The 23,648-nt window shown below is 36.1% G+C and overlaps 1 protein-coding gene across 6 annotated transcripts in view; it reads left to right on the top strand.

Moving 5' to 3' along the window:
• The window catches only part of DIAPH3 (diaphanous related formin 3), a 508,403-nt gene that overhangs the window by 228,435 nt on the left and 256,320 nt on the right, over positions 1–23,648 (top strand). For all 6 annotated transcript variants that reach the window (XM_086710920.1, XM_025923546.2, XM_086710913.1 and 3 more), the window contains 2 exons: positions 1,481–1,575; positions 6,128–6,229. In XM_086710920.1, the coding sequence (XP_086567046.1) occupies positions 1,481–1,575; positions 6,128–6,229 (197 nt within the window). The remainder of the gene's footprint in view (positions 1–1,480; positions 1,576–6,127; positions 6,230–23,648) is intronic.

Genomic DNA, 23,648 nt, shown 5'->3' on the forward strand with positions numbered 1-23,648 from the left:
AGCTTCCTTATTTTTTAATTGTTTAAGGTGCTTTGACTTGTTTTCCTTTTATGTTGTCAGAGATCACTCTTTTCACATATTTTCCAACAACTTATATGATTAAGATGTTCTCTTACCATAAAGGAGCTAAATTGTCATGTTAAATTTATTTTAGTATTTGTTTTTGTTAATATTTACATTTAATTCTGCAATCATAAGCGACTGGTTTTGTACATGATGTATGTATTTAGATTTTGTTCTCTTCCCATTAATTATTTACTGATGACCTCTTTGAGATCATATAGTTACTATATTTTTTTGCTTTTCAGCGTCTACTACAGGGTTTTTATTTTGTAATTTCATTAATCTGTTTTGCAATAACATTTAGATATTTTATTCCATTTGTTGGTATACTAAGGATTATACCCATCCATAATTTCTAGCACTATTATCCCTTATTTATAACTATTTGAGTTCAGAAATGTATCAGTGAAGCTGGTGTTGACGTTGAACATGTTGTTCATCTGTAAATGATACATGGTGTCCTCAGGTATATGGAAGCCTAAAGATAGCCTTTAAAAAGAAGATCATGTTTTCTAAATCTTGTAAAAAATACTGTCTGTGAAAAGATCTACAGACAAGATGACATAAGTTCAGCATATAAAATAAATGGTAGCGGTAGCAAGTTCTGAGTATGTTCACAGAGTGACATCTGTCACTGAAGAAGAGACACAGTAATAGTAGATCAAGGGGGGAAACGGCAAAAGCATTAAATCTAATACTATGAAAATATCCTTATTTACCTCAGTAGCTTTTGAGAAGATCACTGTGGTTTAATATTAGACATATGAGATATTAGAAAAAAATGTAAATAATGTTGGAATTTTCAGTAATAACATATTACCCAATATAATCCATTTGTATGGTTTCCCAGGAAAATTTGTTTTCCAATATTCGATATTCAAGCTTCAGTTACATATAAAGGCTATTTTTCTGGCATATTGTCTCTAATGTTTTTAAAGAGCAAAGTGCTATTATAACTTGCAATAGTGTAAATGCACTACTTGCCAGTTTTCTTAAAATATTTTTTTCTGAAGGATATTATAAAACCTAATAATACACATGTTTAGACAAAAGTTATATATGTGCATATTGGAGTTTTATGGTTCTTTTCATTCCAGTGTAATATTTTTATAGTGTACCAAATATGTTTCAGTTGTTTTTTTTTTTTATCATATGAAAATTGGCACCATTCCTGTGATAGGCTAATAACCAAGCATTAAAAATCAACCTTGGAACCAGCATAATAATAAAGGGCTGTTGCTTAAATACTAGTTCTAAAACTAGAGTAGAAAATGTGCTAATGAAAATTTCTCCCATAGTCATTATTTTTAATGTTTAAAGTCTCTCATTTTATGAATTAGTTTTGATTTTATACATAGAACTACATCTCATTCTTTTCTTCTCTTACTCATTATGAACCCTTTTCTCCCCCTTTTAGCAATCTTCTTGAGCTCTTTTCGGGTGCCATATGAGGAAATCAAAATGATGATATTGGAAGTGGATGAAACACAGTTGGCAGAGTCTATGATTCAGGTAAACAAACTGGCAGAGAGCTTAAATTCCAATATTTCATTGCAAGCTTCTCATTAAATACAAATCTGTAAGTGAAGCAAAATTCTTAAACCAAATCATTCAACTGGAAAATCATTGCTGCATAATTAGTTTTAGCATAACTTCTGCTTTGCCAGGAGATAAAACTCTGCATCTTTTCTTAACTGCAACTAAATATAATGCTATCAAAATGATTACATTTCAATTATTTTAAATGACTGTTTTTGAAAGGCAAATTGTTTAATTCAACATGTATGTTTTTGTTTTTGTTACAGTTAAGGTTAGTAATATGTGACTTAAAGTTTATTTGTATAATCCTTTCAGAATATGTTTTTATTAGGCTCTTACCTTGTAAAGTTGCATTATGATTCAGTGCAGAAGATTGAGGGACTTTTCTCTTCATTTAGAGTCATCTTTATTAACCACCCTTCCTTGAGTCATTTGTGTTCCTACGAGTACTAGAAATTGTGGGCATAGCATTCTGAATTCATTCAGGAGGCTGCCAGATTTTTTAAATGGTGTCTACCCACAGTATTATTTAAGGAATGCTAGTGTGGTGCCAGAGTTATTTGCTGAATTCCACATAAGACATCAATAATGCGTGTCTTGATAAACTGTAAAATCAGAGTATCAAACCACAAATTATATAGGAAGAGAATAATATCTTCAGTTTACTATCTTTCATTCTTATAGTGGATGTACTTAGAAAAATGGCTTTTTAGCAACAAAAAGAAACCAGAGATTATTTGTTAGTGTGAACACATGTTTAAAATTATTTTGGACATTTAATCCATCAATGAATGGTATCTTGGAAAGTTTTGGGTTTTGCTTCTGCTATCTTGTCTTCCCAAGGTGGTTGCGATATAATCCCAGTAGGGGTTTGTGCTGTGAGTAGCTGAGACTCATATACACCTGATTCAGTAACTCTTCCCTGAGCCTTTTTTCTCTAAGCACTTTCTTTTTACTAGGTTTTTGTCTTTGTTAACTGTTGATCGTAAATGTGACTTGTTGGGAGTAAATTTCAAGTTCCTTAAAGAAAATTTTTTCTGCTTCATACATGTTTGTATTTTTTTTTTTTTGATGCATTTATTGAATTTTTACAGAGTAGCTTTTATTTTTTTTTTTATTTATTTTTTTTTCAACATTTATTTATTTTTGCGACAGAGAGAGAGAGACAGAGCATGAACGGGGGAGGGGCAGAGAGAGAGGGAGGCACAGAATCGGAAACAGGCTCCAGGCTCTGAGCCATCAGCCCAGAGCCTGACGCGGGGCTCGAACTCACAGACCGTGAGATCATGACCTGGCTGAAGTCGGACGCTTAACCGACTGCGCCACCCAGGCGCCCCTTTACAGAGTAGCTTTTAACTTGATTACACGAATGTTTTGGATATTCATGTGGATTTTGTGTGTAGAGATGGGAAATTTGCATTTTTAAATTCATGTCCAAAGAACATCCAGTTCCATATAATTTCTTAATATATTAGTTTTCTATTGCTGCTGTAACAATTCACCATAAATTCAGTAGCTTAAAATAACACAAATTTATTAGTCTCCATTTCTGTTGAACAGAAATCTGGCATGTGCCTTATTGCGCTAAAGTCCAGGTGTTGGCAGGCTTGCCTTCCTTTCTATCGGATTTTAAAAAAAAATCCCTTTCTTTATCTTTCCTGGCTCCTAATGGCTTCCCACATTCCTTGGCTTGGGACACTTCTCTTCAACTTTCAAAGGATATTGACTCTCTTCTTTTTTCCATGGTCACATCTCCCTCTCGCTCCATGTTCTGTCTCTCTCTTCCACTTTTAAGGACCTTTGTGGTTACATTCTGCAGTTCTGATAATCTAGGGAAATTTCCCCTATTTACAAGTTTTGGGGATTAGGTGTGGACATCTTGGGTGGTGTGGTTCAGGTCATCGTTCTGCCTGCCACACCTACTACATGTAAAACCCATCTCAGGAATTTAAAATCGAAAAATTTAGTTTGGACATTTATATGCTGATTAAAAAATAAGAATTCCGTGCTATTTGAAGTCTCAAGTTAATTTTATTTATTTCAGTTTATTTATTCATTTTGAGAGAGAGAGGGAGGGAGAGTGCAAGTGGGGAGGGGCAGAGAGATAGGGGGAGAGAGAATCCCAAGCAGGATCTCCAACCTCCCACATGGGGCTCGAACTCATGAAAAATGAGATCATGACCTGAGCTGAAATCAAAAGCTGGATGCTTAACTGACTGAGCCACCCAGGTGCCCTCTTAAATTAAATAAAAAAATATGTTCCTAATTGTAAAGTGAAGAACTGCCTATTTTTCACAGGGCACAGGGAAAACCTTACTTTATAATAATCATCATTTTGGTAAGCTATGTTCACAGTCACGATTTTGTTTTGGCATATCTAGTTACTCATTCATATATAACCAGATGTCAGTAGTATGTCATTTTTGATGTCATCCTTCTAACTTATTCTCTCCCCGTTTGCCTTCATTTGTCTTTTATTAATTAGTTCATTTAGCATCTATTTATTATAACCCCCCCCCCCCCCCCCCCACCATGTGCAGGGCATTGTGGTCGGTTCAATTAAACATCGATTTTACCTTTCTGGGATATTTAGTTTGACAAGTGAAATGATGTATGTGTGTGTGTGTGTGTGTATAAAATTATAATACAAGGTACACATGGCTGTATCAACTCTTTTTTTTTTTTTTTTTGGTATAGATTAGATGATGGGTTAAGGGAGTGCTGTGCATGTGTGGAGGTGAGGGTACGTGTGTGTGTGTGTGTGTGTGTGTGTGGAGGTGAGGGTACTTCAGGACTGAATACAGTATGGATGTAGAAAAGGCAATAGGGCTCTGTGACTAATATGTAGCAAAGGTCAGTTATTCTGGCACTAGTAATACTCTGAGCACTGAGGGAAAAGCTGTGGGTATGTGGGCAACTGTGAAGAGTTGGTTTAGTCTGAAAGGACCTTAGGATTTATGGAAGGTTGGTAACTTTGGTAAAGAGAGAGACACAGGAAGTTTGGGCCTGTATCTTAGAAATAATTATAGTTTCATTACTCTACAAAGCAAGAATAATGAAATGAAAAATTAATAAATACATGATAAAAGATTATATATTAACTCATAATATTTAAGGGGATTTGATGGTCATCTACAAGGATACTGAAGAAATTCAGAAGCCTGATTATAAATAACTCAATCCAGCTGTTAGCTAGAATGGTTAAAAGAAACACAAATAACCAGGTCTTTTGGCTTCAGGCAATTTTAATAAGAGAAATTTCTATTTATATGGAAAAATCCTCTACTTGCATTGTTTTTATTCAGTTGGTAGTATTAATAGTAAATACTTTTGTTAGGGATGATCTTAAATTGCCACTTTTTTTGTTTGTTTTCGGCCAGTCAACCAAGTTTTTGTCCAAAGGTACACAGTGAGTCCAAAACTTCTTCTTTGATCTAATTACTTTGATAAATAACATTCTCTAACAATGTCTTTAACTAATGACACCTTTGGGGGCGTTTTCCCCATAAATATATAGAGCATGATGTAGGCTGAATTATAACTTGTATTGACTTTGGGCTTGAAGACAATATACTGATGCTAAAATTTGGGATTGTGAACACCAACCACTCTTTTTCTTAATTTTAATATCAGGACACTAATTTGTAATGACACTGTTAAAATCAATTACATTTTGATACGGAAGATCTATATAGACTTTGTCCACAAGACTGTATAATCATTATAACAGGGAAGAAAATTTGTTTATTTGGTCTTCATTGGGAGTGTTTGCCTGACCTTAAGTGTGTGGCCTGGGAAAGACTGTTCATGGACAGAGGAACCAGAATAACCAAGCAAGCCTGTGGTTTCTGGATGGGAGGTGATCCAGACCAAAGGCAACAGGCACTTAAATTCCTAAACGATCTCTTCAGAAGCTTTTCATTTGCAAAGTATATCATTCCATGTCTTTAGTACCTTTTCAAGTTTTCTTCCACATCAGAAAAGTTACTTTGTCTTCGTTTTAGAGATACTTTCATTTTTGTTATTAAAACTGTAATCATGTTGATTAAATCTTGCAAGCACTTTCATTAAAGTTCTCTGGATTTCATTTCTTTCTCTTGCCTTTTAGTAATAATATGATAATTTCTTTTATCACCCTGGATGAAGTGTTAAAATATGTTTGGCTTTGCTTGAATATCTGACATTTAATTCCCTCAATCTGAAATGTAATTGATCACATTTACCCAGGTGAGAAAGCTGTTCCTTTGGTATAGGTGGAGTTTTTCTTTCTCAGTTATATAGCTAATCAAATAAACATTCAGTAGTGCTTGATTTGAATATATAACTCTAGAGAGTAAAGAGGAAAATTGACTGCTTTCAAGATGCAGAGAATGTAGCGTAAAGCTGAGTATAAGGGAGGTTACCTAGAAATAAAACTGAAGAGTGACTTTTTTAGTGGTTTCTTTCCAATAGTTTATTAATGGATTTATCTAGAGTGCAGGAAGCACATTTAGTGAAAATATTTTCTTATGTTTTTAATTTTTAGAACCTAATAAAGCATCTTCCAGATCAAGAACAGTTAAGTTCACTGTCTCAGTTCAAGAGTGACTATAACAACTTATGTGAACCCGAGCAGTTTGCTGTTGTGGTAAGTACTGTCTTTTGGCGTTAACTCTCCTGTGCAGGCATCTTTATACCAGGCAATGCAGGAAAGAAAATGTCAGGCCTTTTCACATCAGGATTGTCCCATAAAGCTTTGAAGCCCATCTTGCTTTTTTTTTTTCTTTTTTTTTTTTTTTTTAACCTAAGGATATTTATGGGAAATTATTTTGATTTCAAATATGTATATTGAAACTGTAGCCACAAATGAAGTCCAAGGAGTTTTTAAAAAGTATAAACCTGATTTCTTGTTGTCGTTATTGTCAACTTCATGTCAAAATGTAAGATGAAAACTGCACTCCTACGACTGACGAGAGTATTTATGGTTAATGCTGGAGCATCGTAAGCCAACATATTGCAAAAACAGCATCAGTTTCTTATTGTAATCACTCACTTCCTTTCATCTCCCATGTTAGACTCTGAAATTAGAAGTACAGTCTCCTCCTTGGTGATAAGGGTGAAAAAGGAATACCTTTAAAAAAAATCTTTGAGACACCTTGATAATCATCTTGTTCCAGTCTCCTATTTTATTTATAGAAGTTGGGGGTCTGCAGAGGTGAAAATTCTTGCCAGTGCTATATATTAGCTGTGTTGCCAACTTAAAATTAAGATTTTTATCGAGCTTGCTTTCTCCTGTTCTTTTCTCCTATCATTACATAATCATTTTGAGGTTGGTTACATTCAGTCATCATGATGATACTGTAGTGTTTTGATTCTTTGTATGTAAGATTATTTTTTTTTCCCTTTCATCTGAAGTTCTATTACCAACCTCCAGGGACATGATGGAATTTGTGTTTGATATAATTATGAAGATGTGGGTTGGCTAACTAAAGGACTGTGACTGCATACCATATTTTGCATGTTGTTGGCATTTGCTCTTAAACTGCTTAAACTGCTGCCATTTCTTCATAAACCTATTGTCTTCAGCCCTCCCCGCACTACCTTCCTGAGTTCAAAAAACTCTGCTTAGAACACATAAGGGGAAGAAAAAGGCAGGGTTTTTCCTATACATAGTTTACAATTTTTATTATAAAACTTTTAACTTATTTTCTTTACAAAAAAAAAAAAAACACAACTTTTTTTTTTAAACCCAGTTCTCTAGGGTACCATTTTCTTCTTTTTCTCTTTTCTGTATTTCCTTGTTTGCTTTATATTCTATTACCTGATCATTTTGTCTTTCTTTTGCTCCATATTTGATGCTCTACCTGCAGTGTCTTCCATTGGGTATAAGTGAGTAAGGGAGAATTTGCATTACATTTTTAACCACAGACTATGCAGAATTTGGGGGCTTTTTTTTTTTTGGCCCAACTTTTTTGACTTGAAGAAAATTATATAATGTAAAATTATAATATAAAAATATTTCCTATTCACATTAAATCTGAAACACATATAAGCTTATATGAAAATGTCTATGTAGCAAGTAACTTTTTACATTGCATATCATCACAGGAAAAATGTAAAACTCTTCTCACATTTTAGTGATTTTCACAGAAGAATGAGCTCAAACTTGCAGTTATTTTAAAATAGGCAGGTTATGTCCGCCTTTGAAAATATGGAGTTCACATCAAAGAGCCATGATTTACAAGCAGTATTCTCGTAGGGGCCAGAAATTTAAATATAGCAATTATATTTCCAGATATTAGTGCCAGAGGTTATAGTTTTTATTTTAAGACAGAGATAGACCACTTCCATTTTAGGACATGTCAACTCAAACTTGACCTTGAATCTACACATTCCATGCCAGGTCATCATACCTGACTGAAAATGGAATTTAATGTTGAAAGAGTAAAGGTATTGAACAACATCTGCTAGACACATTATGAACAGTGTTTTATTATATGTTGATTGTGAATGTTCTTGAACCCATTGTTGTACATTCTAGTTTGTGTGGTACTAATGTTTTAAAACATAATTGCTTTAGTGAAGAAAGGAGAAAGTTGACAGGAAAAAAACAATAATATAGTATGTAGTGTGTGTCTGTGTGTGTGCATCATCAAATTGTAATGTTCTTCAACTTTACCTTCTTTCAGCTTTTTACCATTCCTAATATGTCTCCCTTTACTTCTTAGATGCTTCCCCCCTGCCCAAAGGGGGAGAAACCTGCTTAAAGTTCCAAACAATACTGCAGAATTACCAAAAAACATGATGGACAAAAATTGTATAACAGTGTGGAATGCCTGCAGATTTTAGTTCTTTCTGGATTAAAAGCTCAATATTGTTTGCTAGTTGTTTAAATAGCGATTTGTTTTCAATTTATCAAGATTACATAAGTAATATGATAGTTTGGTAGTTTCAGGAAACTGATTATAATTATGTTTATTTCTATGATTCTCATTATACTGTTTTATTTTATAAGTAATAAACATGTTTGTAGTGAAGATGGGCTATTAACTCCAAGTAAACTGAACTGCAGATTCCTACATGACTTTGATTTCATAGAAGAGCATTTACTTACTGACTAAACTTAGATTTAAAGTAGTAATCATTTCCACCTAAAAATCATCACCATATCAAAAACAAGGGTAGTCATAGATTAGGGTAACCTTTGTACCCCCAAATAGGGCCAATTCTTGCCTTTTCATTTGTTTTCACCAAAGATAGGCTTACTTTCAGCTCTGTATCATCTTCAGGTTCTGTAACGGTTGATCTCTACATTGTTTTCAATTTAACAAAATCACTTGAAACTCTACAGTTACATTACTTGTCAGTTTAACTTTTTTTTATCCAATTATATAAATTTATTAATGTAATTCATGTGAATTTTAGAATTCTCAGAAAGGTGTGTTCCATTTCAACAAACATAGGAATTTGACACTATAAAATCTCCATAGTTGTTTGCATTATATAATCAACTTTAATTCCACTCAAGAATTAGGTAAAACAATAAGCAAAAATCCGCCCCACCAGGACATTGGAATTTGCTTACATTATTTTCTCTTTGGTAGAAAGGGAATGTACAAAAGTAACACATCCAAAATGCCTGGTAACCAGTGTCAATTAAAGACCAATTAGAATATATAAGATATAACACATAGATTAGAAATATCTTTTACTTTTGTCATGTATTACTTGGATACAACTTTTCAGGACTCTATGTCCTATATAGTGTGTGGTATACAAATAGACTATTGAGAAATACTGTGTCAATATTCATGAAATTGTATGTCCTTGAAGCTTTCTTTCAGTCACTAAACCATGTTTGTATTCCCTCCAGGTTTCCTATAATATAGTGTTTCATATGCACTTTATTTCTCCCTTGAAATTGGAAGCAAAAATTTTTAATGCAGACACTATCTCGATTCCTTAAAAAAAAAAAAGTTTTTTAATGAATAAATACTAGATACAGGTCCTTTTATGCTGCTACTAAGGGTTTAGTCACTCATCTATTATTTTAATAATTCAGAATCTTCCCGAACTAGTTTTCTTTGCAATCCTTATGACTTGGACATTGGCCAGTTTGAGCAGGACAGTTCTTAGGTGTTCAAGAGCTGGCCTTGTCTGTGCACTGTAGTCTAGTTGTGATCATAACAGTGGTGGCATTTGGTGGGCTGGTACCTTTTGGAATTGATCTCCGGTGCTGTGAATTCAGGTCCTAATAGTTTAATGGTAGAACTGATTTGTTTTTTGTAGCTGATTATAGTATACTACCATGTCTTATGTTTTCCGACAGATTTTGGTGTATGAAAAGTAATATCCCACCCCAAATCTGAAAAAGTTGTCATTTAATGCTGAGAGACTGAAGATTCTAGTCAAATGGTGTTTTAAAGGAGTTCTCTGGGAGGTAGTCTATATCTGTGTCTTTTTGTATAACTTGAAATGAATGAGACAGTTGGCATGCTGATTCTATTTGTTGGTTTAGGTTCTGGGCAGAGGACACGGAGTACTGACTGATGTGCCTAATTTGAAATATTCTTTTCCCAGGACGGTTCAGGATAAAACTCTTATTGTTGCTGAGAAAGTGGTTTTTATTTGGTGTGCCCTTTCCTCATGCTTTATTCAACTTAATTGTCTGTCAATAAGTTAAGAAGTGAAAATATATCTCCTAGAAACTCTCACTCATTAAACCAATTGCCTGTCTCTTTTCTTGGATTCCTTCCTTCCCTCTTTAGCCCTAACGCCACCTCACCCCCCCTCCCAAAATATGGCCTATTTACCAAAAGTTGGTTCCCATTGAGTAGAACTTGATTTTAGTTGCATGACATTTTTTTTTTTTAAATATTTGCAGTTTCTTTGATCAGTAAACCATTAGGTAAAATCTCTGTTCTCACATTATCATGGTTTAACTGTGTGAGAAATAAGATATGTGAATATTCAATGGGATCAGAGGCTTAGTTGAAGTTTGGAAAAATGCCTAAAAATTTGCATTTGAAACTTAGTGCAGACTTTCTTTGATTAAAAAATCTAGGTTTTCGAGTATATGTCTCCATATTATTTAATTCCGTTAAGCTGCCTGTTCTTCAAAGGGATCAAATCTTTCATAGGAAGGTTGAATTGAACAAATGTTGTGTTTGTGTACTGTATTTTGAACTGCCACCATTTGGTGTCACTGTAGGGCAGGGCTTTTAAACTTTTTGCAGTAGAGACCTCCATTTTTTTTTTTTTTAATCAAAAAAAAAAAAAATGTTGTAGGAAGTTTATGCATATTTCCCTGCATTAAAAATGCCTTGTTTTAAATTATACCCTAATATTCTTGTTGTAAAACATTCAAATAACATATAAAAATGGTGAATACAATGTGGAAGTTCCTTGTATCTCACTAACTCACTGCATTCCACACAGAATACAAAATTATTTTTAACATTTTGTTGGATTTCCAATCCTGTTTCTTTGTACTCACAAATGTGTGCGTGTTCATATGAACATTTAGAATAAAACTACTCTGAAACTTTTTCATTATAAAAAATATGTTTTGGAGATCTTTATTCTCATGATGTACCGGTTTTAGATTCTTATGTGGTATTTCATGGTCTCTAACAATGACTTTTTCTTTTTAACTATTTCCTTAAAAAAATATGGTTGGTTGGAGGGTTTTAAAATAATAATTTTGTATACATCCTTGTGTACATATTTGAATATACTATTCAGAAATATTGTGTCATTATTCATTAAATTGTATGTCCCCAGGGTTCTTGAAAGAGTAACTCTGCTTACATCTTTATGTATTTGAAGGCAGTGTTTTATAGACATTGTGAATAGGGACTCTGGGTTTAAATCCTAGGCCAACCTTATTAGCTGTGTGTTCTTAGATAGTCGTTTATTTTTCTGTATCTCAATGTCCTCATTTATGAAATGGGATTTTTCCTATTGCTGCTATAATAAATTACCATAACCTTAGTGGCTTCAAACAACAGAAGTTGATTATGTTTTAATTCTGGAAGTCAGAAGTCCAACATGGGTTATCAGGGCTCCATTCCTTATGAAGGCAGCGGATTTGTTTCCTTTCTCCAAACTTCTAGAGGCTGCTCACATTCCTTGGCTCATGGTCCCTTGTCATTGTGGCTCTTGTCATCACATCTTCACTGACCCTCTCCTCTCTGTTTATAAGGGCCCTGTGATTATATTGGGCCTACTTGGATAATCCAGGATAATCTCATTTAAAGATTCTTAGTCAAGTCTGCAAAGTCCCTTTGCCATGTAAAATAATCTATTCAAAAGCGTTGGGGATTGGTACTTGGTTATACTTGGGGGGTCATTAGTCTGCCAGTCAGAGGGACAGTGATAGTGCCTACCTCCATTGTGTTGTCCTGAGTATTTAAAAATAGTGAATTTGTGTAAATCATCTTGTAATAATAAACTCTTTATATAAAGGTTAGTTTTGTTATTAATACTACTTTTGGAAAAGAGTCCCAGAATTTCAAATGCTAGGTAAAAGATATTTTTAATCTTGATATTTATTGCCAAACTATCTTTCTAAGAGGAGTGTCAGTGTATATTTTTATGAACAATGTATGTATGGGTTTTTTTTCTTGTACAATCACCAATATGTAATATTATCCTTTTTCATTTGTTTTTGTATATTTTTTACTTTATATTTCTTGGTTATGAGATGAAATTGAAACAGTTATTATGTATTACTTTTATTTCTTCTCCGAATTGCCTATTACTATCCTTTGTTTGCCTCTTATCTTTTTTTTCCTTCTAGTTTGTAGGAGCTCCTTATGTAATCTATATGATACTCCTTTGTAAATATTTGCAGTTTTTCTTTTAAAAACGTTTTTTTAATGTTTGTTTTTGAGACAGAAAGAGGGAGAGAGAGAGAGAGAGAGAGAGAGCACACGCAGAGGAGGGGCAGAGAGAGGGAGACACAGAATCCGAAGCAGGCTCCAGGCTCTAGGCTCTGAGCTGTTAGCACAGCTCTGCAGAGGGGCTTGAACTCACAAACCTCTAGATCATGACCTGAACTGAAGGGGAGGCTTAACCCATTAAGCCACCCAGACGCCGCTATTTGCAGTTTTTCTTAATGCTTCTCACTTATCTATTTGCTTTTACTTATGATATCTGCTGGATTTTTTTTGCATTTTTGAAGTTTGGTTTAAAAATTTTTTTAATGTGTGTTTATTTTTGAGAGAGAGAGAGAGAAACAGCATGCGAGTGGGGGAGAGAGAGAGAGAGAGAGAGAGGGAAAGACCTAACCTGAAGCAAGCTCCAGACTCCGAGCTGTCAGCACAGAGCCCAATGTGGGGCTTGAACTCACAGACCTGGAGATCATGACCTGAGCTGAAGTCAGACGCTTAACTGACTGAGCCACCCAGGAGCCCCAGTTTGGTTTTAAAAGTGAGTTAAGGAAGACCCATGTTACTCGCTTAAGGATAGGAATGTATTCTGTGTATACGGACAAGCTTGGTCCTTTGTATATAATAAGAGCGTGATTCTTTGCTTATAATAGGACTACAGATTTAGCTTGATTGTAGGGAACATCTTGTGAGTATGTAAAATGAGTGTGAAATGCCACTGACTATCCTTCACTGCCTCCCTAAAGTCCTTCATTTGTTCCCCATAGCTTTTACATGGATGCCCAGAATTCTTAGAGTAGCATTAGGCCTTTAAAAAAAAATTGACATATAATAAAATGTACATATTCAAAATTTGTAGAATTTGACTCATTTTGACATATAAATACACTCATGAAACCATCACCATAATCAAGATGATGAGCGTACCCATCACACCCAAATGTTTCCTCAGATTTTTCTATAATTCCCTCCTTCCCATGTGCCCAGGCTTAGGTCTTTAATGAAGCAACACCTGCCACCCTCTCCTCCTCTAGTCTTCCTTTTCCCCTAGGCTTCATCTTTCCTCCACAGCTGTGCTCTGAAGGCACCATACTGAGGCCAGTTGATAATGCTTCCTTTTCCCTTTCTTTCTACTTTGAGAGAGACTTCTCTGGAATACATACCCTACAAAATTCAGTATCCTTCCTCTTTTGTTACCGTAATACAACATGATGCAACACATGATACATGATACACATGGTGACCACATGATATTGGCTAAATGAATATGTGAAATAAAGAAGAGATAAAAAGAAAGGTAAAATATATGGTTAAGAACAATAAAGCATGCACAAAGTTTGAGGAATTTAAAACTATATATATATTTTATTGTTTTAGAGCAGTTTTAGGTTCACAGCGACATTGGGAGGGAGGTACAAAGATTACTCATATACATTCCCCCTACCACATTTATGCCCTTCCCCATTATCAACATCTCCCCCAGCCCCTGAGTGGTACATTTCAGGTTAATGAACGTGCACTGACACATTATCACCCAAATTCCGTAGTTTACAGTGCATTCTTGGTGTTGCACAGTTTCTGGATTTGGACAAATGTATGGAGGGGTGTGTCCATCATTATGGTATTATACAAACATTTTATTGCCCTGAAATAAATAAATGTCTTTTAAAATCACTTTTTAAAAAAGTTTTTATTTAAATTCCTGTTAACATGTAGTATAATGTTAACTTAAGGTGTACAATGTAGTGATTCAACACTTCCATACAACATCTGGTGCTCATCACAACAAATGAACTCCTTTATCACCTTCACCTATTTCTCCCATCCCCCTACCCACCTTCCCTCTAGTAACCATCAATTTGTTCTCTATAGTTAAGGGTCTGTTTCTTGGCTTCATTTAATTAATAAATAATCATCCTTTCATTTATTATTTCTCTAACAGAGATCGCTCTCTTTATTTTTCCCTTTGCTTGTTTTGTTTCTTAAATTCCACGTATGAGTGAGATCATATGGAATTTGTCTTTCTCTGACTTCTTTTGCTTAGCAAAACTCTCTCTAGTTCTATCCAGGTCGTTTCAAATGGCAAGATTTCATTCCTTTTTATAGCTGAGTAATATTCCATTGTGTGGAATACACACCACCTCTTCTTTATCCATTCATCAGTTGATGGATACTTCAGCTGTTTCCATAATTTGGCTATTGTAGATAATGTTGCTGTAAACATCAGGGTCCATGTATGCCTTTGAATTAGTATTTTTGTATTTTGGTGTAAATACCTACTAGTACAATTGCTGCATCATAGTTCTATTTTTAACTTTTTGAGGAGCCTTCATACTGGTTTCCAGAGTGGCTGCAGCAGTTAGCAGTCCCACCAGCAGTGTAAGAGGTTTCCCCTTCCCCAGATCCTCAGCAACACCTGTTGTTTCTTGTGTTGTTGATTTTAGCCATTCTGATAGGTGTGAGGTGATATCTCACTGTAGTTTTGATTTTTATTTCCCTGACGATGAGCAGTGTTGAGCATCTTCCCATGTGTCTGTTGGCCATCCATATGTCTTCTTTGGGAAAATGTCTGTTTGTGACTTCTGCCCATTTTTTTTAATTTGATTATTCATTTTTGGGTGTTGAGTTTTATAAGTTCTTTATGTATTTTGGATACTGTCATTTGCAAATCTGTTCTCTCCATAGGTTTGCCTTTTAGTTTTCTTGATGGTTTCCTTTGCTTTGAAAAAGCTTTTTAGTTTGAGCTAGTCTCATTTGTTTATCTTTGCTTTTGTTTGCCTTGCCTCAGGAGACATAAAACACTTTTTAAAATGAAAATGTGAAGTATTTTTAAGATAATTATTTTAATTTTTGTTAAAATGAATCTCTAGATAATGACCTCTCTGGTGAGAATGGGTTAATTTAAAAGCAAACCAAGTAACTTTTGAGCATAAAATCTGAATTCACTCTTTTTTTAAAAATGTAGAACTTAACCACCCTGTGTAATTCTGCCACTTAACTTGTTCACCTGTCACAACACATGACTGTTCTGATATCACACTGGATATTTTCCCTGATGCTTTTTTAACTCAGAAGGTCCTTTTATTTTTAAGTTCATTGAATATTCAGGGTACCCTGTACAGTATTTCTTAGGGTACTTAGTGGTTTTCTTTTATAAAAGGTGTTGAGGAAATTGTGATTCGATATGAATCATGGCTTATTGAGGGGCACCTGGATGGCTCATTCGAGTAAGTACCTGACTCTTGATTTCCTCTCAGGTAATGATCTCACAGTTGGTGAGATTGAGTCTTGCATGGGCCTGTCAGTGTGGAGCCTGCTTGGGATTCTTTCTCTGTCACCCCCCCCCCCCAAAAAAAAAAAAGATTACAAAAGAATCACGGCTTATTGAAACACCTTTAGGAAAGGAGTGACCAAGATAGGTAAGGAACCTGAAAAAGTACCTCTGCTGAGCTATTGCTTTTCCAGAGGAAACATCTCCAGGGCTGTCTTTCATTTTTTAGGTGTTGATTATTTCAAGTGCTTTGCAAATGTCCTGATACAAGGTGAGTCCTGTTTCACAGACTTATCACTTTACAACTTAATAAAAGACATGAAGTTAGTATGATACAATTTCTTTTTCATTTTGGTTTCTGGTAATTACTTCTTCCTTTTCTCTTTGATAATTCATCTTCAATCTCGTCTGTCAATGAGAGAAATCTTGCCAGTCTCTCCTCCTGGAAGACAGAGTTCTATTTTGTCGTCTGCTTTTGGTGCCTGTCCTGGAGTCCAAGTCCTCTCAAATTTCATGATGCTTTAGACAGCACTTTGGCAAACTTATCTGCAAATCTTTCACTACCCAGGGAGGACATTTGTTTAGAGTAATAAATGATTATAACCAGATTCATAGCTATTTAAATCTTAGAGGTCTGCTTCTCCTAAGATCCTAAGCATTCAGCTGTTCAGTTATTCTTGTCACTCTGCTTTGCAACCTTCTTGACATGCTCTTACCAGGATCCAGGACTTAATATAGGCTCGCCAGCACAGATGGTTTTTCTTTCACCTAGTTCAGGGCTTATTAATTTAGCTTGCTTTCAATTCTCATTGATTTGCAGCGAAAATCCTGCAGACGTTTGGTACTTCCATCATTTTTCTCACGTTCTGGTTTTTCTCTTCCATCACCTTCAGCACTGTAAGCCAAAATAGTCACAATGCCATTTGAAGTTTTAATTAGACATAAATTTTGTTGGTTTGAGTAGTTACAATCAGTTGTCAGCTGGAAGGTAGTTTTACCTTGTCCACTCTAGTATAGTATTTTCTCTGAAGATCTTTTTCCTCACAGAATTTTTTTTGTAGTTCTTCCTGCACATGACACAGTGGACTTAGACATTGACAAAACCTTTAAAAGGCCATTTACATCTTCTCTTTACAAGTTTAACAGGTAGTACAAAATAATGTGTAACAGATGTATCGATTTAACCAAATATACTGAAATATACAGAAACTTAGAGGTTTTCTTACGGTTGAACTTTACATGGCTTCACTGCCAATGGATTGAGTATATTTAAGAACCATTCTAATATTGATTTGAGCTCGCGTTAGATTCTTACGAAATGGCTCCGGGTAGCAATTTTTTCATTAGTGTAGGTCTTGGCCTTTTGATGCTATGGGGGCTTAGATTGCCAGATACTTTATGGGAGAATTGAGACCTTGAGATTATATTGGTAACTGCACCACCGTCTGATCTTTTTATTTTAAGACCTTGTCTCCTGGGGTTCAAAAATTATCCAATCATTTGTTCATTTATTTGACACATATTTATCGAACACCTATTATGCACTGAAAATCGCTCTAGGCCCTGAGTTCATTGCATTGAACGTGTCTCTTATTCCTTGTTGGCCTTACATTTCATCTGAGGACAGTAACAATATACACATAAACAAAAACATAGCCTAGTATCAAATAATAATAAATACTCCTCAGGAAGTGTTAGGGTGAGGGCCTAGTGTGTGTGTGTGTGTGTTAGGGTGAGGTGCAAGTGTGTGTGTGTGTGTGTGTGTGTGTGTGTGTGTGTGTGTGTGTTGTGTGCGTATGTGTGTGTGAGAGAGAGAGAGAGAGATAACAAGGCTAGGGAAGATCTCTCTGAAGAGATAATATTTAGCCAGAGCTTAAGTGACTGAAGTTAGCTGTGTGGCCGTCTTGGGCAAAGCATGTTATAGACAGAGGAAACCAAAAGCTCCAAGGCTTTGGGGGACAAGTGACTTTGGCATGGCGGAGGCGAGTGGCTGTGGCAGAGCGAGTATGAAGGAGTGGTAGGGGATGAAGTTACACCACTGGGGCCGTGGAGCCATGGCGTGAGGCCCATGGACTTTATCATAAGAAAGCCATCAGAGAGTTTTAAGTAGGTGAAGTGATCAGACTGATGCTTTCAGACTATTATTCAGGCATCTGATGAGCTAGTTATTAAGGTGAGAAATGGTGCTGGCTTGCAGGCTTGATGGTGCTGTCAGAGGTCAGATTCTGTTGGAAAGTAGGGAAAGTAGGATTTCTGATGGGCTGGATTTGGGATAAGAGTGAAATCCGGCTGACTCAAAAATTCCTGCCCTGCCCATTCACGGAGATGAGGAAAAGGCTTGCGAGAGGAGCACACTGTGTAGGACACACCTAACGTGTCTGTGGACATCCGAGGGGACACATGAGGTATGCAGTTGGGATGTAAGCTGGCAGTTCAAGGTTGGAGGTATAAATTTGGGCACCGTGATATTTAAAGCTGTGGCTCTGGAGGAGCTCACCTGAGGAGTGAATTAGAAATGCAGCGCAGGAGGCAGCAAAGGGAGAGGCAAAATATGCAAACTGTAGTGTGTTTTCTCAATCTTGTCCCTAGAGAGGGATCACCATCAGCAAAATTTGTTTGTTTTTGCAGCTATCACCTCTCTGAGGAAAATCGTAATCCCCCGTCTAGGGAATTGTACCAGGTGATATTATAATATGACACTATTGCAGTTGGTTTCAAAAACTAAGCATGAGCCAGGGTGAGAGGGCTATTTGGCATTTGTAGAATATGATTCATCAGGGACCTTTGGAAAGAAGCTAGTGGTCATGAGACTATGTGTCTGTGGAAAGAAAGAAAAAACTTTGCCTCCAAACCTTGCTCTCGTATGAAGGAAAATGGAATAATCCCTAATACATCATAATATTAAACATATAGTGCCTATATCATAAACTAAGACGATGTTAAAATGCCAGAAGTATGTACGCATTTGCCATGATAAAATAACTCTCTCATTTAATCAAGGGATTGAGTTCATTTAGTTCAAATCGACATAAAAATAGTAATAGCAAATCCTGCCATTAAGGGGAAAAATCACTCACACATTACCAATTGTATTCTCTGTAGAGTGGGTGGGTAAGTGGAATTGAGCTCTAAACGGATTCTCTTATGAGCTTTTGTTACCCTTTTCCCTTGAAATTAGTAGAATGTCAGCTATATTAAATAACTTTGCAATTCCTTAATTTATTAGAACTAATGAAAACACAGCATGATCAGAATAATAAGCTCTTTCACTTAGTTGCTCCCTCTGGTAAGTTTCTCACAAAGTTTGAATTTTCAACCGTGATTTGTCTTCATCTTCCCCCTTTATTCGCTTGATGGCAAAAGGTACAATGTTTGCTTGTGTTGAGTATAACAGGCATGTAAAATGTGTGAAAGATTTGATACTAAGAAATAATACCTATCTTAATTTATTTTCAACCAGTCTATTTTTAACACAGTAGCCAGTGCTGTAAGTCAGATAGTATTCACTCTACCAGTAACCCTATAATGGCTTCCCACCTCAGAGAAAACTCCCAAATCCTTGCAGTGGTCGACAGAGCTCTCTACAGAATCTGCCGTTGCCTTGGTGTTCTAGCCCCATCTTCTGCTGTGCCCCCGGGAGGAGTCTGCTTTAACCACACGGCCTCTATACTGAAATGCCAGTCGCATTCTTCAGGGTTTTATACTTGCCTTTTACCTTGCTTCCATTAGAACTCCAGGTGACTTGCTCCTTCACGTCCTTTTGGTCTTTGTTCATATGTCAACTTCTGGAAGTCTTCTCTGAGCGCCCTGTTGACAACTACATGCCCGCTAGCCCGTAGCACTTCTTTTCCTCATCCCTGTTTTAGTTTTCTCCCAAGTATCCATCATCTTCTCGTTATATTCGATCTATCCATCAGCCTATCTATTAGCCTATTATAAGAATATCTGTCATCTCAGGAATCATTCTCTCAGGTATCTCTTGGTGAATTCCTTATGCACTACTTGGCATATCATAAGCACACAAATATCTGATGAAAGAATGAATACATTTTCTGTAAGGTACTTTATGACTTATTGAAAATACTGAAATGCTAAAGCTCTCTAGCTCTGGGCTTACCAACGCTTGCTATGCAACGTGTTCCTAGTATTGAAACATGAATCTCAGTTAAAAACAACTTGGTCCTGGAATTCCAAATTCCTTCAAATATCCTTCATCGCATTCTAGCCCTGTTAGGTCTGGGGTTGAGTACTTAATTCATCATGTACTAGCTATGAAACTTTGAATAAGTCTCTTAACACCCCTCAATTTCAGTTTTTCAGTTTCTTTATTTAGGAAATGTGGGTGATCTTAGAACCTATCTCATTAGGTGGTGGTAAAATTTAAAGGAGAACGTTCATGTTCAGTCAGTACTGAATCAGTACCCAATAATTATGTTAGCTGCTATCTTCATCATAGTTGTATTTTAAATGTTTTTCTTCTCCTGTGTTGAGATCCAGTTAGGACCTACTTTGATCCTCTAGCATGTTTTATGTATATGTTTTTCCTTCCATTAGGTCTTGTGAGTTACTCTCAGGGTATGCACAACGTCATATTTCCAGATCCAACATAAGTCCTTTCATGTCTCATCTGTATGCTCTTGACATGCAGTCAGCCTTTCACCCCGTTAGCTTTATCTACTTGCTTGTCATTCTCCTGCGGCTCCCATGTGCTGCTTGTCTGACTCTTTCCCAGACTCTCTTCCCATTTCTTTTGATACTTAAATCATGGTCTTACCCAGATTCTGCCCTCTGCTCTTTTTTCATACCCTCCTCTTTGTCAATGATTTTGTCCACCTTACAATTATTTATCAATTCCTTTTGAACAATTTTTAGATATTCTAGGCTTTTTACTTTGTATATTTTTTTAAATATACACAATTCACTTTTGCACGAAGCATAAAGGGGATGAGTTGGGGTGTGGTAGAAAAGTAAATACTGATTGATGAACATTTTAGGTGCGATCAATTATCATGACTCCTGGATTTTGTGTTGAAATGTTGTGCCAGAGTAGTTATTTTCTGTTTATGGGAAAAACCTTCAAGAGTACAATTCAAGTTACTGAAAACCTGATTAGGGTAGCTTTCACTTCTGATATTAGTTGCACATGTTAGAACCAGAAATATGAACTAAGTTGACCTGACTGGATCTATCCAACTGAAGACCTTAGCCTTAGAAATCTCCTGAAATTAAAATCGTCCAGTTGTGTATAGTAACAGCTTGATGGTTATTACAAAAAGTGTGCTCAAGGGCAAAAAAAAAAAAAAAAAAAAAAAAAGATGGCAGAATTGAATTTAACTATATGAAATATAACAAAATAGCAGTTAGACTTCTGCTTGTAAGTCATCTCATGGAATGGGGTAGCTAGAGATTAGAATCTGACTCTATGATAGTTTAGTTTGATTATTTTTTAAATATGATATCTGAAACTTGTTACATCTAGAAAGTGAGGGTTTGGATGATAGGAGCCAGGAGAGCAATTTTGGAGTTTTAGGTTAATGATGTAAGTATTCCAGCAAATGAGCAACCATTGAACATCCAAGTAACTACATGACAACTACTTTCTTTGACTTTTGTATAGTGATAAACGTTTTGCAAAGTATGTTTGTATACGTTTGCCTGATAATATCCCTCATCCCTCACGGCAGCCCTTTTAGGGTTGCAAGAACTGAAACTCATAGAGAGTAGGTGACTTAACCCCCCTACTTTATAAACAGAAGAGAAGGATTCACGTTCAGGATTTCTGAATTATATTTTGTTTCTACCATACTGTACCATTTCTCGGTATAAAGCTCTTGATCTGTTAGGCAAGAAGTAGATGCAAACAGCAGGTGGGCGAAAGGCAAACAAGGGAAAGGTTTTTTTTTTGTTTTTTTTTTTTTAAATTTTTTTTAACGTTTATTTATTTTTTTGGGACAGAGAGAGACAGAGCATGAACGGGGGAGGGGCAGAGAGAGAGGGAGACACAGAATCAGAAACAGGCTCCAGGCTCTGAGCCATCAGCCCAGAGCCCGACGCGGGGCTCGAACTCACGGACCGCGAGATCGTGACCTGGCTGAAGTCGGACGCTTAACCGACTGCGCCACCCAGGCGCCCCAAGGGAAAGGTTTTTAAAGCTAGGCTTTAGCCTACATTACATTTTTGCTTCAGACAAGTCCTATCCCTGCTTTTCTTTGTAGAAACCAAATACCATTTTTTATCTTCAGAAACTTAGGGCCAAATGTGAGGAAAATCCTCTGTCCTTCCTTGGAAAGCCTGATGAGTGTGTATGTTTCTGGAATGTCACTGGCCTGACCGGTGACTTCACTGAGAAGCTTTTCTCTCATTTTCTGTACCCTGGTTGACAGAAAGCTGTCATTGTGATATTAGGGGTGAGAGCCATTGAAAACTTTTCTAGGATACCCAGATTCATTGTATAGTTTCATTTAACTTAATTTGCATGATGGCTCCTGAAACAGAAGGTGATGGTGTTTGGTCCTATATTTTTTTGGTTCATTATGGGACTTGTCTGAGTTTTGTTTTGTTTTGTCTTTTCCTTTTGTTTCTTTGCTTATATTTTCATTTTGTATTGAATTGTACGTTTCATTAAACATCCTTATCTTCCATACCAGACGTGGCCTTTTTAAAAGGATAAATGTGTTTGTTTTCTTCCCTCTAACATTGGGTCAAGTTTCCTGTCCTGCAACTCAGCTATTATCCATTATTAATGTTATTTTTCTTTCTTTACCAAGGATGGCAATTTTGTATCCAAGTCCATATATTGTACTTATCTGAGGCTAGGATAGGAAGCAAAGTGATTCCCCACCCCCCTTCATCGAAAAGCTCATGTTAACTTTTATACCACCAGCCTCATCACTACCAAGTTATTTGACATATTTTATTTGTCCAAGTTCCCATCTGCTAGGAAAATCTAATTGTGTGTGTGTACTGTAGCACTTACAGTACATTAACTTATAATGATACATTAAATAGTCACGATTTAGCATAAATTTTAATATGTTTAAGAGTTCTCATAGTCTGTGGCTTTATGCTGAAACTGTGATTGGACCCAATGTCGTATTGATTTTTTTTTCAAAAATTTTTTAATGTTTATTTTTGAGAGAAAGAGACAGAGCACAAGTGGGGGAGAGGCAGAAAGAGAGGGAGACACAGAATCGGAAGCAGACTCCAGGCTCTGAGCTGCCAGCACAGATCCAGATGCAGGGCTCGAACCCGTGAACCATGAGATCATGACCTGAGCCGTTGAAGGCTTAACCGACTGAGCCACCCAGACACCCCTCAATTGTTTTTTTTTTCTTTTTACTCATTGACGTCACATTACGTGTTTTCCTGTGGTAGTTGTTGGCATTACTGAAGTTTTATGCTGTCGCCAAGTAGAGTCTGTCTATCCTATTTTATAAGTGTTTCCTTTGAAAGTAGCTGCCCTTGGAACCACTAGCCACAGTAAAGCACCTAAATCATTCTGATCAGTTGAACGCTAGTATGTTCTGAAAAGATTTAAAGTTCCAGCAGCTTTGTAGTAGAGGTTTTCTTGACACTTCCTTTATTTATGCTTTGCCTAAGTTCTGACCCAGAATTTTTTTAAAAAGCATTCTATAGTTTGAATGTACTTAAGAGAAAACCAGTTCAGTTAGCTTCGTGACAGTCCTTCCCTTTATTGTTTAATTTTCTATCTACCAGTCTGTTCTCTCTCATTCTGTAACTTTATGCACTCTTTTGCCTTACTGACTTTTCTAAGTTTTTCTCTTAGGAGGGCTTTATCTGCTGTGTCCTTAGCCCCTTATTTCTTACTAGATTCTTATTATCTCCTTTGGAACTATCTATAATTCTTCCTGCTGGCTTTAGTAGTTACCTTGCTTGCCGGCTGA

Source organism: Puma concolor, chromosome A1 (assembly GCF_028749965.1).
Source record: "Puma concolor isolate L17-30 chromosome A1, mPumCon1.1.hap2, whole genome shotgun sequence".
NCBI classification, from domain to species: domain Eukaryota; kingdom Metazoa; phylum Chordata; class Mammalia; order Carnivora; family Felidae; genus Puma; species Puma concolor.